This window comes from Pan paniscus, chromosome 23 (assembly GCF_029289425.2).
Source record: "Pan paniscus chromosome 23, NHGRI_mPanPan1-v2.0_pri, whole genome shotgun sequence".
NCBI classification, from domain to species: domain Eukaryota; kingdom Metazoa; phylum Chordata; class Mammalia; order Primates; family Hominidae; genus Pan; species Pan paniscus.
In genome coordinates this window covers 48094364-48111661 of record NC_085927.1, presented here as the reverse complement: position 1 = coordinate 48111661, position 17298 = coordinate 48094364, and the positions used below count along the sequence as shown (strand labels likewise).

General features: G+C 52.0%; 1 protein-coding gene across 11 annotated transcripts in view; it reads left to right on the top strand.

Moving 5' to 3' along the window:
* The window catches only part of TMEM184B (transmembrane protein 184B), a 56176-nt gene that overhangs the window by 16626 nt on the left and 22252 nt on the right, over positions 1-17298 (top strand). For 7 of the 11 annotated variants that reach the window (XM_063603301.1, XM_034948887.3, XM_034948886.2 and 4 more), the window contains exons 2-3: positions 8443-8692; positions 10363-10528. In XM_063603301.1, coding sequence (XP_063459371.1) covers positions 8501-8692; positions 10363-10528 — 358 coding nt within the window. In that variant the 5' untranslated portion in view covers positions 8443-8500. Of the gene's footprint in view, positions 1-8442; positions 8693-9577; positions 9679-10362; positions 10529-17298 lie in introns of those variants that run through there. The other 4 variants (XM_063603300.1, XM_055105703.2, XM_055105702.2 and 1 more) reach the window with 2 other exon arrangements.

Here is a 17298-nt window from a genome sequence, read left to right as displayed (position 1 = left end):
CTGGCCAATAAGGTGAAACCCTGTCTCTACTAAAAATACAAAAATTAGCCAGGCATGGTGGTGGGTGCCTGTAATCCCAGCTACTTGGGAGGCTGAGGCAGGAGAATTGCTTGAACCCGGGAGGCAGAGGTTACAGTGAGTTGAAGATCGCACCACTGCACTCCAGCCTGGGTGACAGAGTGAGACTCCAAATCCAAAAAAAAAAAGGTCCCCTGGGCTAATTTTTGTATTTTTAGTAGAGACGGGGTTTCTTCATGTTGGTCAAGCTGTTCTCAAACTCCCGACCTCAGATGATCCACCCGCCTTGGACTCCCAAAGTGCTGGGATTACAGGCATGAGCCACCGTGCCCAGCCCAACAGTACTATTAACTGAAGTACAGACCTTATTCAGTTTTCTGCATTTTCATGTAGGGTGTATGTGTAGTTCTCTTCAATTTTATCACATGTAGATTCATGTAACCACTACCACTATCAAGATACAAACTGTTTCATCACCTGGAAGGAACTCCCCTGGTACCCCTTTAAAATTGCACACCCCCACCCATCATCGTCACTGTCCTCTGCCAACTACTACACCATGCTCCATCTTTATAGCTTTGTCATTTTGAGCATGTTACATAAATGGATCATGCAGGATGTGACCTTTTGAGATTGGCTGGTTTCACAAAATGTAACACCCCTGAGATCCATCCAGATCACTTGTGTGTATCAGTAATTTGTTCTTTTTTCTTGCTGGGTACTATTCCATGGTCTGGATGTACCAGAGTTTGTTTAACTTTTTGCCTGTTGAAGTACATGGGTTCTTTCCAGATTTTGATGATTACAGATACGGCTGCCGTGAACATTTGTGTACAGGCTTTTGTGTGAATATACGTTTGCATTCCTGTAGAATAAATGTCCACAGTGATTACTGGGTTGTGTAGTAAATGCATGTTAGTTTTATAAGAAACTGCCGGGGCCAGGCATGGTGGCTCACGCCTGTAATCCCAGCACTCTGGGAGGCTGAGGCGGGCGGATCACAAGGTCAGGAGTTCAAGACCAGCCTGGCCAAGATGGTGAAACCCTGTCACTACTAAAAATACGAAAAAAATTAGCCGGCCATGAGGCCGGGTGCGGTGGCTCACGCCTGTAATCCCAGCACTCTGGGAGGCTGAGGTGGGTGGATCACAAGGTCAGGAGTTCAAGATCAGCCTGACCAACATGATGAAACCCCGTCTCTACTAAAAATACAAAAATTAGCTGGGCATGGTGACACGCGCCTGTAATCCCACCTACTCAGGAGGCTGAGGCAGGAGAATAGCTTGAACCAGGGAGGTGGAGGTTGCAGTGAGCCAGGATCGTGCTACTGCCCCTCCAGCCTGGGGCGACAGAGTGAGACTCCATCTCAAATAAATAAATAAATAAATAAAATTAGCTGGCCGTGGTGGCGGGCACCTGTAATCCCAGCTACTCAGGAGACAGAGGCAGAGAATTGCTTGAAACCGGGAGGTAGAGGTTGCAGTGAGCCAAGATGGTGCCAGTGCACTCCAGCCTGGGTGACAGAGCAAGGCTCTGTCTCAAAAAAAAAAAAAAAAAGAAAGTGCCAAAGTTGTTTTCCATGGTGGCTGCACCATTTCATCTTCCCACCAGCAATGTGTGGGAGATCAGGTTTCTCTGCATCCTTGCCAGCATTTGATATTGTCAGTATTTTTTATTTTATAGGTATATGATATATATTTTTTGGTACCCAGGTATGGGACGTGAAGGTGTTTTCAGTTTTTCAGTTTGCATTTCCTTAATGGCTAATGATGTTTAACTTTTGTTTTGTTTGCCTGTTTGTTTGTTTTGGAGATAGAGTCTTGCTCTGTCGCCCAGGCTGGAGTGTGGTGGTGTGATCTCAGCTCACTGCAACCTCCACCTCCCGGGTTCAAGCGATTGTTCTGCCTCAGCCTCCCGAGTAGCTGGGATTACAGACATGTACCACCATACCCGGCTAATTTTTGTATTTTTAGTAGAGACAGGGTTTCGCCATGTTGGCCAGACTGGTCTTGAATTCGTGGCCTCAAGTGATCCACCTGCCTCAGCCCCTCAAAGTTTTGGGATTACAGGCATGAGCCACTGCGTCATGTACTTATTTGCTGTGTATCTCTTCTTTACTGAGATATCTGTTCATGTATTTTGCCTATTTTCAAGTGGGATTGTTTGGTTTTCTTTTTACCATGGTGCTTTTTTTTTTTTTTTTTTTTGGAGACAAGAGTCTTGCTCTGTCCCCTAAGGGCTGGAGTGCAATGGCACGATCTTGGCTCACTGCAACCTCTGCCTTCCTGGTTCAAGCGATTCTGCTGCCTCAGCCTCCTGAGCAGCTGGGATTACAGGCGCCAGCCACCACGCCTGGCTAATTTTTTTATTTTTAGTGGAGACAGGGTTTCACCATGTTGGCCAGGCTGATCTCAAACTCCTGACCTCAGGTGATCCGCCCACCTTGGCCTCCCAAAGTGCTGGGATTACAGGTGTGAGCCACCGCGCCTGGCCCATGGAGCTTTTTGAGCATTCTTCATACATTCCCAGTGCTAGTCATTTACCAGATCTGTGACTTGCAAATATATTCTTCCACTCTGTGGCTTGTTTATTCATAGTGCATAAGTTTTTACTTTTCTTATATTGCAGTTTATCGATTTTTTTCCTTTTATGGATCATGCTTTTGGTGTCAAGTCTAAGAACACTTGGCCATCTCTAGGTTTCAAATATTTTCTCCTGTCTTCTGAAAGGTTTAGAGTTTTACATTTTACATTTAAATGTGTGATTTATTTTGAATTAATTTTTGTATATGTGTAAGGGTTTATGTTAAGGTTTTTTATTATTTATTTATTTATTTTTGAGATGGAGTCTTGCTCTGTTGCCCAGGCTGGAGTGCAGTGGTGTGATCTTAGCTCACTGCAACCTCCACCTCCCAGGTTCAAGTGATTCTCCCGCCTCAGCCTCCCAAGTAGCTGGGGATTACAGGCACATGCCACTACGTCTGGCTAATTTTTGTATTTTTAGTAGAGACAGGGTTTCGCTATGTTGCCCTGGCTGGTCTCGAACTCCTGGCCTCAAGTGATCCACCCACCTTGGCCTCCCAAAGTGCTGAGATTACAGGTCTTTGCCACCGCACCCAACCAATGTTGTTTTATTATTATTATTTTTTAATCAATGTTGACCAGGTTAGCCTCGAATGTGTAGCCTCACCTCCCCGAGTGCCAGGGCAACCGGCCTGAGCCACTGCGGCTCCCATTATTATTTTTATTTATTTATTTACTTATTTTTGAGACGGAGTCTGGCTCTGTCACCCAGGCGGGAGTGGGGCGATCTCGGCTCACTGCAAGCTCTGCCTCCCGGGTTCACGCCATTCTCCTGCCTCAGCCACCCCAGTAGCTGGGACTACAGGCGCCCGCCACCATGCCCGGCTAATTTTTTGTATTTTTAGTAGAGATGGGGTTTCACCATGTTAGCCAGGTTGGTCTCGATCTCCTGACCTCGTGATCCACCCACCTCGGCCTCCCAAAGTGCTAGGATTACAGGCGTGAGGCACCTTGCTGGGCCCTTTCTCCATTTATTAATGGGACTTCTATAACCTAGAACTGTCCCTTGTTAATTATGTAATTCCCCTGAAATATTATAATGAAGAAACTGAGGCTCCGAGAGAAGTACCTGCGCAGGTTACACGTGGTGGAGTCTAGTGGGAGTCCTGTAGGGTGACTCACAGCAGAAGCCTGGTTATGTCCCCACCACATGGAAGCCTTCTCTGACCCCCTCCCCAGCCTGCCCAAGCCCGATGCTTGCTCTAGGCTCCTGTAGTGCTGGACACTCAACCTCAGCAGTGCAAGGGGAAGAGGCCTCCAGGTCACTCCTGCCTGTGGCATAGAGAAGGCATGAAGAGCGGCTTGGAGCACCTTAAAGGCTGAGGCTGGGTCTGCCGGTGCCTGGCATGGAGTCCAGAGGCCTCAGGACTTGTTAGAAAGATGATTTCAGCATCTTCCATCAGGGCCCTCTGTCATGTTCCTGGCAGAAGTTTAACACTTGGTCAATTAGGGAAATAATGGGAGACAGTTGTGGTGGCTCTCGCCTGTAATCCCAGCACCTTGGGAGGCCAAGATGGGAGGATCGCTTGAGCCCAGGAGCTCGAGACCAGCGTGAGTAACATGGTAAAACCCCATCTCTCCAAAAAAATACAAAAATTAGCTGGGCATGGTGGCTCATGCCTGTAGTCCCAGCTACTTGGGAGGCTGAGGTGGGAGGATGGCTTGACCCCAGGAGGCAGAGGTTGTAGTGAGCTAAGGTCACGCCACTGTACTCCAGTCTGGGCAACAGAGTGAAGCTCTGTCTCAAAAAAAAAAAAAATTTTGTTGGACATGGTGGCACATGCCTGTGGTCCCAGCTGCTTGGGAGACTGAGGTGGGAGGATCACTCGGGTCTAGGGAGGTCAAGGCTGCAGTGAGCTGTGATCATGTCATTGCACTCCAGCCTGAGCAACAGAGCAAGACTCTGTCTCAAAAAAAAAAAAAAAAAAAAAAAAAAAATCATCTGGATCTGGTCCTGCCAGAGCAGCTGGAATTCTGAGCCTCATCTGTTTGCATGGACTGCATTGGAAAAGGAGAGACATGGATGGAGTCCTTCCCCACCCCTTTCCCCACGGGAGTAAAGAGGCTGCACCAGATGGCATTGCCCCTGCTTCCCCAAGGTCCACAGGCTGTGCCAGGTGAACGTCCTGCTTGCCTGTGGGACCTGGGCAGGCAGCTTCCCGGTCAGTGCCTGTACAGAGTGTGAAAGGGTCAGAACCCAGTGCCCACCCTGCCCCAGCCCCAACACACTGTGAACAGTTTGCAGAGTCTGGCCTTGTGGTCACTGGCTTGGGAGTACGTTTGACAGTCTCCGTCTGCTGCCTTGGGTCCAGGGAGCAAGGCGAGCTCTGGGCCTTCAAGCAGCTGCCTGCACCTGCTTTCTTGGGTATTGGGGACCATGCGTCTATGAGCCAGAATATAGCTTTAAGTATTTTGGGGAATTATGAAAACCCTTGAATTGTTGCCACCCTGGGTGGCTGTAAAACCAAGTTCTGCATCGTTTTCCTCATCTCTAAGATGGAGATAATGTTACTTTCTTCAAAGTTGCCTTGAGAAAATACATGAGATAATGTTTGGGGAAATGCTTTGTAAACCACCGGGGTTGCCCAAGAGTAAAATAAGTTGTTTATGAATTGGCCCCGGTGCAGAAACGTGGCCAGCATGGGTTAGGCTGCAGAAACACTCCCAGCCATGGTGGCTTCTCCTCCACCCTGGGGGACCTGCCTCCCCTCCTGCTAGAAGAGTCTGGAGGCTATGGGAGGAAGGGCATGGCCATGTCTTGTTAGGAGGCTCTGGAGCAGGAGGGGTGGCTCAGCTAGGTCCCCCCACTTTGTAGGAGGTGAGGAGACAACGTGTTGATAGGACCTGGCCTTGAGTCCTGGCTCTGATTTGGGGGGTAAGTCACTCACATCTCTGGGTGCATTTCCTCTTGTGAAATAAACGACCTATATGAAGAACGTGAAGGGGCCCTGAATGCCAAGTGGGCATGGGCACGTGAGTGGGCAGAGCCGCAGGAGGAAGCTGGCCTGCAGCCTTCACCCACATCCCAGCCCTGGCTCGGGTCTGCTCTCTGGGGTTGCCCCTCTGCCTGGGAGTCCAAGCTGGGGGTTTCTCAACACCGCCCTTAGTCATGAACAAAACAGCCTTCGACATCCCCCCGCACCTTGCTCGGAAGGTGAAGATTTGAGCGTATTTGTACTTCCTTTGGCCCCACAATTCCCCATGTTTATTCATTTAATTTGGGATGATAGACAAAGATGATGATTTACAACCCCAGTCTTTTTCAAGAAATATTTCTGGCACTGGTTTTCAGTTTTGCAACCATACTTACAGGAGCTATTCTTGGACCTGTCACTGTGTCTCTTTTTCAAAGCTTGCCACCAGTCTTTATACAGACGCCTTCTCCAGTTTTGAATTTCTTTATATAGACGCCTTCTCCAGTTTTGAGTTTCTTTATATAGACGCCTTCTCCAGTTTTGAGTTTTAGTCTCGATTTGTGTCTCGATTGGTGTGTTAAGAGATCATGTATATGTGGGAAAATAGAAATGTACAGGGCTCTCCTAGGGTGCACACTTACAGCTAAGAGCCGACATGGTGGCGGAGATGCTGCGGCCGTTGGTGAGGAGCCGGGGTGCAGGCGGGCAGTGCAGACAGACAGCGGGCGCAGGATCCTCTGCATCGCGGGGCCAGGCTGCAGGCCGCCGCACCCAGGAAGGCCCAGGGAAACCTCCGTTGGTGTCAGGATATTCTGACTTGAATACCAGCTTGCGAATTTGGAAGGGACCATGAGATCATCTAGGTTGACCTCTGGGTTCAGACCGAGATGGTCGGGGTTGGTGTTCGTTCATTCTCCGAGCTCATTTTTGGAGCAGGGAACCCACGTGGCTGGTTGGCGGGGGAGCTGGTGCTCACACTCCAGCCAGGCTCTTTCCTCAGTGCCTACATACTGCACTTTGCATCTTTTAAAATTGTCGGGTGTTTCTCTGGTTGCATTGCAGGTTATTGCCAGAGTTGGTGATTTGGGTAGAGGTGTTTGCTGGATGGCACTGACCAGCCTGTCAGCAGGTGGCTGTACTGAAAGGGCCGCCCCATCAGGGCTTGGGTAGAGGGTGCAGCCAGGCTCCTGCCTTAGTCTTCTTGAGCCACTATGACAAAATCCCATAAATCGACTGCCTCCTTCCTCACAGTTCTGGAGGCTGGGAAGTCCAAGATCAAGGTGCTGGCAGATTCAGTGTGTGGAGAAGGCTCACTTTTTGGCTCAGAGACGGTGCCTTCTCCCTGTGTCCTCATGTGGTAGAAGGGTCATGGCAGCTCTCTGGGGTTCCTTTTATGAGGGCACTAATCTCATTCATGAGGGCCCCACCCACTATTCTTTGTTTCACTGTGAGGCACCTCACGATCTTTGGAAACAAGCAGTGAAAATCAGTAGATAGGCCAGGCACAGTGACTCACGCCTATAATCCCAGCATTTTGGGAGGATGAGACAGGAGAATGGCTTGAGGCCAGGAGTTCAAGACCAACCTGGGCAGCATAGAGAGACCCCCATCTCTACAAAAAATTAGAAAATTAGCCAGGCTTGATGACGCACGCCTGTAATCCCAGCTACTCAGGAGGCTAAGGCAGGAGGATTACTTGAGCCCGGGAGGCGGAAGCCGCAGGGAGCCGAGATTGCACCACTGCACTCCAGCCTGGGCAACAGAGCGAGACCGTGTGTCAAAATAATAATAATAAAGTTAAGTATTGTAAGTGGGCTGGGGGTGTGAGATCTTGCCTCAAAGAGTAGGCAGGAGGATGAACATGTGAGTGGTGACAGACCTGCGTGTTCGAGGATGCGGAATGGCTAGAAGTCTCAGAACTGGAGAAGGTGTGCAGGCAGGCTTTCAGGAGGGGTGGCACATGGGCTGGGTTAAAAGATGAGAGTTTAGAGGTACACAGATTGGGGAGGAGCCACAGAGTCTCCGAAACAGCACAGCTGGATGATGGGGAGTGGGTCAGCCATTAAGGAAAGGGGGAGAAATGGTGAAGAACGCACACAGGCCCTCGGAGGAGGCCTCAGCAGTAAAGTGGTTTTACTGGCTCCAGGGTATAAAGATGTTCAGGCCCACCAGGAAGCTCCCGAATTTCTGTTGTGTGCCCACGGTTCCCAGTGCTGCCTGCATAGTCCCAAACAGAGCCGCTGTCCCCAGGGGGCCTGCATTCTAGGTGGGGTGGGGGGAACAGTTAATAAATACATGAGTGAATCGAGTTAGTCGGGTGGTGTCGATGTAATGAGTGCTCTGGAGGAAAAGAAAGGAAAGCAGGGAGTCAGGCATGCCCAGCCTGGGAGAGGCTGACATGTTTTCATGGTGGTCAAGGTAGAGACCTAAAGGAAGGGTGGGAGGGAGGTATTTGACTGAGCAGAGACAGCCAGTGCAAAGGCCCTGTGGCAGAAGCAGGCTTAATATGTTCAAGGAACAGCAAAGAGGCCAGCGTGGCTGCAGCTGAGGATGGAAGTGGGAACTGTAGGAGCTGAGATCATAGAGGACAGGAGGTCCCATCGAGTCCTTGGGTGCGGACTATGGTTTTTACTCTAGGGGAGCTGGGAGCTATTGGAGAGTTTTGAGCAGTGGCGGCCTGGTCTGGCTAATCCTTGGAAGACTCACAAACATGCTGAGTGGGGACTGGTCATTAGAGGCAAGGGCAGAAGCAGAGAAACTAGTCAGGGGCCTGTTGCATCAATCCAGGGGAGAGGCTGGCTGGGACAGGGTGATGGTTGGGGTCAATACAGACATGGTCAGGAGGTGGGTGGAGAGACCTGGAAGATTCTTTCCAATGCTGCCACTTGCCCTGGGAGGAGACTCACATTGCAATTTCTTCTCTCTAGGCTAGCTTGTCACTTTCTGCAAAGGTTTCCCTCAGGGAGCCTCCTGCTGCCAGGCACCATGACAGTGAGGGGGGCTGTGCTGGCCCCGGATCCAGCGTCGCCCACGACCGCAGCAGCCTCGCCCAGCGTCTCCGTGATCCCCGAGGGCAGCCCCACTGCCATGGAGCAGCCTGTGTTCCTGATGACAACTGCCGCTCAGGCCATCTCTGGCTTCTTCGTGTGGACGGCCCTGCTCATCACATGCCACCAGGTACCCAAGCCTGGCAAGGGGCCTCTAGAAAGGTCCAGAAAGGTTCCTGGCTCAACAGAGTGTGGGTTAGGCTAGGCTAGGCCAGGCTGCACTGCAGTAGTAGGTAAGCCCTCTGTTCTCAGAGGCTTCCCTCGATAGAAGTCTACTTCTTGTTTGTTTGTTTGTTTTTTGAGACAGAGTCTCACTCTGTCACCCAGGCTGGAGTACAGTGGTGCGATCTTGGCTCACTGCAACCTCTGTCTCGTGGGTTGGAACAATTCTCCTGCCTCAGCCTCCTGAGTAGCTGTGACTACAGGCGTGCGCCAAGAAGTCGCTTTCTTGCCTGCGTCCCAGGGCCCAGTGCAGCGCAGGTTCCGACGTGTGGCTCTGGCTTCAAGCCTCGCCCATCTGACACCTAGCAGCAGGGAATGTGCGAAGGCACTCTGTATATTTAACCACCTCCAGCCAGAGGTGACACTCGTCACTCTGTTCACCTTCCATTGGCTGGAACTAGTCTCGTGTCCAGCCTAAACAACAGAGAGCCTAGAACTGCAGGAGCACAGGGACAGGGACCGCTTTGCAGATGAGAAAATGGAGAGCCTGAGAGGGAGGGGGAGAGGAACTAGCCTGGTCACTTGGAAGTTGGTGGTAGACTGGGATAGAAGTCAAGTCTCCCGTCTGCCTGTACTTGTGGCCCCAGAGGAGGCTGATGTGGGCTGGGACGGGCCTTGGTGGCCTGCAGAGGTTTGAAGGTGGTCCAGTGGAGAGGGGCAGGGTGAGTCTGCTCGTGTTCCCTAGTCAGCCCCTTGCCAGCTGCCCTGTGTCCCCATCCCTTTTAGAACCCATTTGCGTCCAAGGCTTTTGGCTCATAGCAGATGGAGAATATTTTGTTCTTTTCTTCCCCAGCCCAGGGCTCGGCTGGGCCAAGTGTGATGTCATGAGAGCTGGGACGAGACACCCAGGGGCTGCCTGGACTGAGGACTGTGGTAGAGCAGCTCTTGGCATTTGTGTGTAGCTTTTACTTTTTTCCTCTGCTTCCTAAAAGTAGCATTCATTCTCCTAACTTCCTGGTGAGGTAGCTGCCTAACTAAACAGAGCAGCAGTGGTGCTGCCTCTGTTTACCAGATGGGAGGAGGAGGCACAACCTGAGGACATCCCTGCAGCCACTCGGCCAGGAAGTGTGTCCACCCGCCATAGCGTGAGGGCTGCGTCTGTCTTGCCATAAGTTAAGGGAAGGGGCAAGGCTGCAACCCAGGTGGCAGTGATTTAGCTCAGTGCTGCCACAGTCACAGCCGGAGTGAGGCAGAGGGAAAGGGTACACACTGACGGCCCAGAGCTGCCTGTGCGTGAGGTCCCCTGGGGAGCTTGTGGAAACTGCATTTCCATCCTCATCCTTGGCCTTCCTGTGGGCAGGGGTGTGGGCTCACTGCCACCTGCACCTGCAAGACTGCCCCGTGGGCACTGCTGCATGCACTCCACGAGCCTTGTGCACGCCCGCTGGTCTGAGTCTCACAATGGCCTTGGGAGGCAAGTCTTGTCATCCCGCATTTTGCAGAGCAGGGCTCTGAGGCTCAGGAGTAGGTCATGTGCATCGGGTCACAGATGAGTCGGTGGCAGAGCTGGAAGCCCACCTGCCCTCCCGTCCCTGTGGACAGGAGGGTCCCCAGCTGACCCCACACCTCTGCCCCCAGATCTACATGCACCTGCGCTGCTACAGCTGCCCCAACGAGCAGCGCTACATCGTGCGCATCCTCTTCATCGTGCCCATCTACGCCTTTGACTCCTGGCTCAGCCTCCTCTTCTTCACCAACGACCAGTACTACGTGTACTTCGGCACCGTCCGCGACTGCTACGAGGGTGAGGATGGGGGCGGAGTGGGGAGGGCTGGCGGGGGGCTGGGGGGCTGGGAGCCCCTCTCCCCACATTCCTCCCCGAGGGGCTTCATGAGGACTGTCTTGACACACCCCTTGCTGCTTTACCTACTACAGGGTTTCTGTCCCAAATTGACAGGTAACAGCACATGCAGCTAGAGTCTCACCTCACAGGTACCTGGAAGCAAGGGCCCTCCACCTGGGTCTCGCTTCTCAATGCTGGCGTCTCAGGCAGGTACCTGGAAGCAAGGACCCTCCCCCTGGGTCTCGCTTCTCAATGCTGGCGTCTCAGACAGGTACCTGGAAGCAAGGGCCCTCCCCCTGGGTCTCGCTTCTCAATGCTGGCGTCTCAGACAGGTACCTGGAAGCAAGGGCCCTCCACCTGGGTCTCGCTTCTCAATGCTGGCGTCTCAGGCAGGTACCTGGAAGCAAGGGCCCTCCCCCTGGGTCTCGATTCTCAATGCTGGCGTCTCAGGCAGGGTGGGGGCAGCAAGCAAGTGGTCTGTTTGTAGAGACCCCAGGTGGCCCCAGGTGCAGTTGGGTAGGGACCCTTCCAGGGATCCCTGGCAAGTCAGTGGCAGGGCTGGGGCTCTGTCCCCATGGGTCTTAATTCTGAGGGCTTTGTCCCACGAGTGGGTGCCCTACTGTGCCACCCAGGAAGAAGACTCGATTCCTTTCGGGGACTTGGTTCTGGGTGTGGAGTGGAGACATCACCTGCTCCCATCCTGAGCTCCGACCACAGGCCAGGAGCTGGGTTGCCAAGAGGAGAAGCCAGCCTCACCCCTGCTGCCCTGCGGGAGGCTGTGGCCCCTAAACAGTCACCACAAGGAGACCAGGATGCTGCTCTCATGGGAGCTGGCCTCTGACCTGTCTTGGGCAGGTCCCAGGCATTCTTCATCTGTCAGAGGCCAGCAATGCCCAGGTCTGCCCTAGACAGGCCAGCAGGAATGGAGAGGAGGGGTTCCTCAAGACCCCTACATTGGGCTGGGTGCAGTGGCTCACGCCTGAAATCCCATTACTTTGGGAGGCCGAGGCGGGCAGATCACCTGAGGTCGGGAGTTCGAGACCAGCCTGACCAACATGGAGAAACCCCGTCTCTACTAAAAATACAAAATTATCCGGGCATAATGGTGCATGCCTGTAATTCCAGCTACTCAGGAGGCTGAGGCAGGAGAATCACTTGAACCCGGGAGGCAGAGGTTGTGGTGAGCTGAGGTCGTGCCATTGCACTCCAGCCTGGGCAACAAGAGCGAAACTCTGTCTCAAAAAAAAAAAAAGACCCCTACATTGATACCCATGCTATTCTCAGAGTGTGAGGTTTCCTGTCTCCTACCCACACCTGTGCTGCTGGTTTTAGGTAAAGTGACCGGATGTGGTTTTCCTAATCTCAGGCAGAGCAGCTCTGGCCATGCCCAGAAGTTGTCTGTTTCCCTGACCTGGGAGGGTGCTGCCCCAGGGCTGCACTCTGTGGATATTGGAGTGAAGCATGCTCATCCCCCAAGCAGCTGGAGTCTCTCTTCCTGTCCACGTTGAAACTTGTGTATCCCTGAGAACTCATAGGGCACAGGAAATGCCTTTAGGTTTGGCAAGAAAATGGAGGCGCCCAACAGGAGCCCATTGCACCCCAGCCTTTCATATTTCTGCCTGCCCACCCCCACCTGCGGCCACATCAGGCAGGTGCTTCCCAGCCTCAAGGGCTTGATACGTGCTGTGTCCCCGGCCTGGGAAGCTCTTCTGCTCGCGTGGGGTCCCTCCTTTCCATCCGTCTGTTCCCCGCCACTCTCACTCCCAGCACCCATCCAGGTCCTCGGCCCCACCACAGTCTGCAGCTCCCTTGCTTCGTGTTCCATCTTCCTGAGCATGATTAGCCCTGCCAGAGCAGGATGGGGTGCAGCCATGCCCAGACAGAGCCGGGCCCATGGGAGATGCCTACTTCCTCCCTTTTGGATGAATAAGGGACTTAATCAAACCCCTGCCCTGTGCCTTGCATTCCTCCATGTGGGGCCTCAGTAACATCCCATGCTCCCTCCTCGCAGGCTGGCGTTCCATCCTGTCCTTCCAGGTGAGAATACTGAGGCCAGATGGGGGCCTGCTCAGGGCTTAACTGGGGCTCTCGTGTCTGATATTTCTGGAAGCAGCCAAGTCTCCAGGGAAACCTCTGGGTCCCTGGGGCACCATAAAGGCTGGAATTGGCGAAGTGTGGGGCTGAGAATCCACTTCCATTCAGCTGCCAGCCTCGCATGGGTACCCAGGGGCAGCCTCTGCCCACCTGTTCCTTCAGAAGCACAAAGCTGTTCCCTGCCAAGGTGGCCTCTCCTGTGTGGTCGGGGGACAAGTGTGGGCTCTCTTCTCGGCGGGACCCCAAAGACAGGCGCATGGCAGAAGGCGGGGCACACAGCCAGGGGAGCCTCCGCTTCACCCTCACTCCGTGCCCCAGAGGCAGCAGCAGATGGCTGGCGGGCACCCCTCACTCCAGAAGCCTCTTTGTTCAGGCCCCGCCTGCCCTGACCTGCCTCCCAGCCCGGGGAGAGGTCCTCCAGGAAGTCGGCCACCCTGTGAAGCACATCTCCTAGCAACGCGATTATCCCTTTGGCCTGGCCTCTCCCAGGGAGTTTACAAACAGTACAGCAGCTGCAGTGAAGTTCAGGCTGCCCCCGAGTTCACCAGCTTTTTTTTTTTTTTTTTTTGAGACCGTTGCCAGGCTGGAGTGCAGTGGGGCGATCTCAGCTCACTGCATCCTCCACCTCCTAGGTTCAAGTGATTCCCCTGCCTCAGCCTCCCGAGTAGCTGGGACTACAGGCGTGCGCTACCACGCCCAGCTAATTTTTATATTTTTAGTAGAGACGGGGTTTCACCATGTTGGCCAGGATGGTCTTGATCTCTTGACCTTGTGATCTGCCCACCTTGGCGTCCCAAAGTGGTGGGATTACAGATGTGAGCCACCGTGCCTGGCCAAGTTCACCAGCTTTTAGCATCAGAGGCAGCGGGGCCTGCTCCTTGCCTTGTCCCTGCACCACTGCTCTGGGTCCTAGCCCCTCTCTTGCAGCTGCCTCTGCAGAGTCAGTGATGGGGCAGTCCCCCCCATCCTTGTATTTCCCCTCTCACCCTTCCTTCTCAGTGCCCAAGAGGGGCCAGGAGGGCCCGGGAGGGAGTGGGATTCACCTGGGCTGGAGAACTCTGCAGATCCAGCCAGCCCTTCCTGAGGACCTGCTCAGAGCTGGGCACTACGGTCATTTGCTTTTTTTCTTTTTTCTTTTTTTTTTTAGAGACGGAGTCTCGCTCTGTCGCCCAGGCTGGAGTGCAGTGCTGCAATCTTGGCTCACTGCAACCTCCTCCTCCTGGGTTCAAGCAATTCTCCTGCCTCAGCCTCTCGAGTAGCTGGGACTACAGGCACACGCCTTCACGCCCGGCTAATTTTTTTTTTTTTTTTTTTTGTATTTTAGTAGAGATGGGGTTTCACCGTGTTGCCTAGGCTGGTCTTGAACTCCTGAGCTCAGGCAATCCGCCCACCTCGGCCTCCCAAAGTGCTAGGATTACAGGTGTGAGCCACCAAGCCTGGCCCTGCTTTTTTTCTTTGTTAACAAAATTCTGCTTTTAAAAAACACTAAAAAAAATTACATTTATTAAAGTAATATAGGCATATGGTTGAAACACGAAACTCCCCTAACTCCTCACTCTGAAGTTCACTGTACTTTCAACTCTTTCAGCTGTTTTCTTCCTAGAATGACCTAAAAATATGCTTGTACTGGTTTTTGTTGTTGTTTGTTTTTCAGTTTTATATGATGTTACATGGTGACTTCCTACTATGGAAGGACTTTGTTTAAGAGACAGGTCTCGTTCTTTTTTTTTTTTTGAGACGGAGTCTCGCTCTGTCACCCAGGCCGGAGTGCAGTGATGCGATCTCGGCTCACTGCAAACTCTGCCTCCTGGGTTCATGCCATTCTCCTGCCTCAGCCTCCTGAGTAGCTGGGACTACAGGCGCCCGCCACCACACCTGGCTAATTTTTTGTATTTTTAGTAGAGATAGGGTTTCATGGTGTTAGCCAGGATGGTCTCGATCTCCTGACCTTGTGATCCACCTGCCTCGGCCTCCCAAAGTGCTGGTATTACAGGCATGAGCACCGTGCCTGGCCCTGAAGAGACAGGTCTTGTTCTGACAGACACAGGCGTGTGCCACCACCATGCCCCGCTAATTTTTTTTTTTTTTTTTTGTAGAGACGAGGTCTCACTGTGTTGCCCAGGGTGGTCTTGAACTCCTGGGCTCAAATGATCCTTCCGCCTCGACCTCCCAAAGTGCCGGGATTATAGGCATGAGCCACCGCATCCAATGCATTTCCTTTTCTTATGTAACTTTTTGTTTTTCCTCCAGTTACTACTTGCCTTCTTTTAGTTTGCTGAGTTTTCTACATATACCTATCACTAGTTTATTCCTGAATACTTCAATTGAATTTAAAAAACAAAACAAAACAAACCAACCAACCAGCCCTGCTCTCAGTAAAGCCAGGCCAATCCAGGAATCCCTGAGCTCTGCTATTTTCCCCGTGACGCTTCTCCTGGAGCCTTCTCCCTGTGCTGCAGTCAGGAATGCCTGCTTTCCAGGCTCCCGCTGCTCAGCTGTTGCCCTGGCTCTTTCATTCACCATCAGCCTAGAAACCGCTTCTCCTGTGCTGAGTCACCTGTTCCGTGGAGGCTGTTTCCTCCTTGTTCATGGTTTGCTCTCCCTGCCTGGTTGGAGCATGTCTTCCAGCAGCTTCCTGAGAAAGAGAGTGCATGGGAGGTCTATTTTGTGGAATCTGAAAATATCTTTAGTATATTGTTCTATTTGATTGGTATTCAAGGGAAATACAGTCCTAAGTTGGAAATCCTTCTCCCTTTGAATTTTGAAGGCATGTCTTCACTGTCTTAGATTCTGATGTAATTTCTGGAAAGTCTGCTGTATTTGATCCCTAGTGCCTGTATATGTGTGTGACCTGCTTGTGCTTTTTTTTTTTTTTTTTTTTTGCTTTTTTTTCTCCCCTCTCCTCTTTGCGTTTAGGATCTTGTCTTAATCCCCAGTGTCCTGAAATCTCACAGGAGGTGGGATAGTCATTGTGCTCGGCAACCTGGCGGGCCCTTCCAGTGTGGATGCTCCTGCCTTAAGGTTCTGGGAAGTCTTTCTGTATGTTTCTTTGATCATTTCTTCCCCTCCACTTTCTTCCAATCTCCCTTTCTGGAATTCCTGCTAGTAGGACCTCGCGCTTCTGGATTGAGCCTCAGATTTTCTTTATAATTTTCTGGCTCTTTTTTGGTACTGTTTTCCATGAACTTTGTTTTGTTTTGTTTTTTGTTTTTGATTGTTTGTTTTTTTAATCTTACCTTTGAGCTTTTCTGTTGAATGTTTTAGTTCCTTTATCATGTTTTAGAATGTCAGTAGCTCTCTCCATTCTTTTTCTTTATGATGCCTTGTTCTTGGTACGGGAGAGAGTATTGTTTTTTGGTCTCTGGGGATGGTCATTGCAGTTTTCTTCTGTTCCCTACATTGTCTCTATCTCTTGAATTCCTTTCTTCTGTTTGGTCGCTTTGGTCTTTGACCTTCTTGTTAGAAGCGCTCCTCAAATATCAGTATCCTTGGCTATTTTTTATATATAAGAAGGGCTTAAAATACCAGCAACTCAGGAGGCTGAGGCGGGAGGATGGCTTGAGCCCAGGAGTTTGAGGCTGCAGTGAGCTGTGATCGTGCCACTGCACTCCAGCCTGGACAACTGAGCGAGACCTCATCTCTACCCGCCCCAGAAAAAAAAAAAAAATTGCTGGACCTCCTGATTGGGTGATGGAACATGGGGTGTTTCCTTGGCTGTTTGTATGCAGCATGGGGGGCAGGTACCAAATGAAGCCTTTTTAAATTCTGGGACCTGTTTCTGTAGAGAATAATTTTTCATCTCCTGCCTCAAAACACTGCACAGGCTGAGTGAATGGCACAGCGTGGCAGAGATCTGAGAGGACCTCTCGCCCTTCGTATTCAGGCTTAGTCTTTGGATTTTCTCCAAGTTGTCCCATTACTGCCCTCAGCTGGACCATGTTCTGAGGCTAGAGCTGTCTCAGCCTCTGTTGAAACTTGTAATGCAGTGGCTCCACGTGGAGACTTTTAACCAGCTTCTGCGTCTGCACCCTCACCCACAGCCACCAGAGCTGCCTGGCATGTGCAGTGCTGATTTTTCCTAGGGCTCTGACTCCCACCCCCACCCCCCAACCATCCGCCACTCGGTGACCATGGAGCGGTGAGCATGTGGCGTTCAGAGCTTTGTTGATGTCGCTTGGCTGTTGCCACTCCTCATGTCCTTGAAGGTTTGCTCCCCACCCCACCCTCATTCCTTCTCATTTCAGTGGCGTTAGGAGGGCGAGGAGGGGGATAGTGGAGATAAGTGTGTGTTTAGCCTGTGAACCTGTGACTAGTGCTTCCTGTTCTCAAAGAGAGGGCTGAGTCTTGGAAGAGGGCTTAGTGCCACGTACCATCTGCGAGGGCTGGAATTCATAGTGCTGGCATGTGTCACCAGAGGGTGTGGAGGGGCAGGCAGATGGGGGCAGGGTGGGAACCACCCCCCATATGCATTCAGTGTTTGATTGTGGGGTTGGGGGTGGGCCATAAAGACAACTCTGAGACAGTGCTGGGGAGTTCTGTGATCAGAGGCACAGGGCCTTGGGGTTCAGAGGCAGGAGGCAGTGTCCGTATGTCGCTTTATGCAGTTGCTGTTTGTTAGGAATGTTTGCGTGGCATTT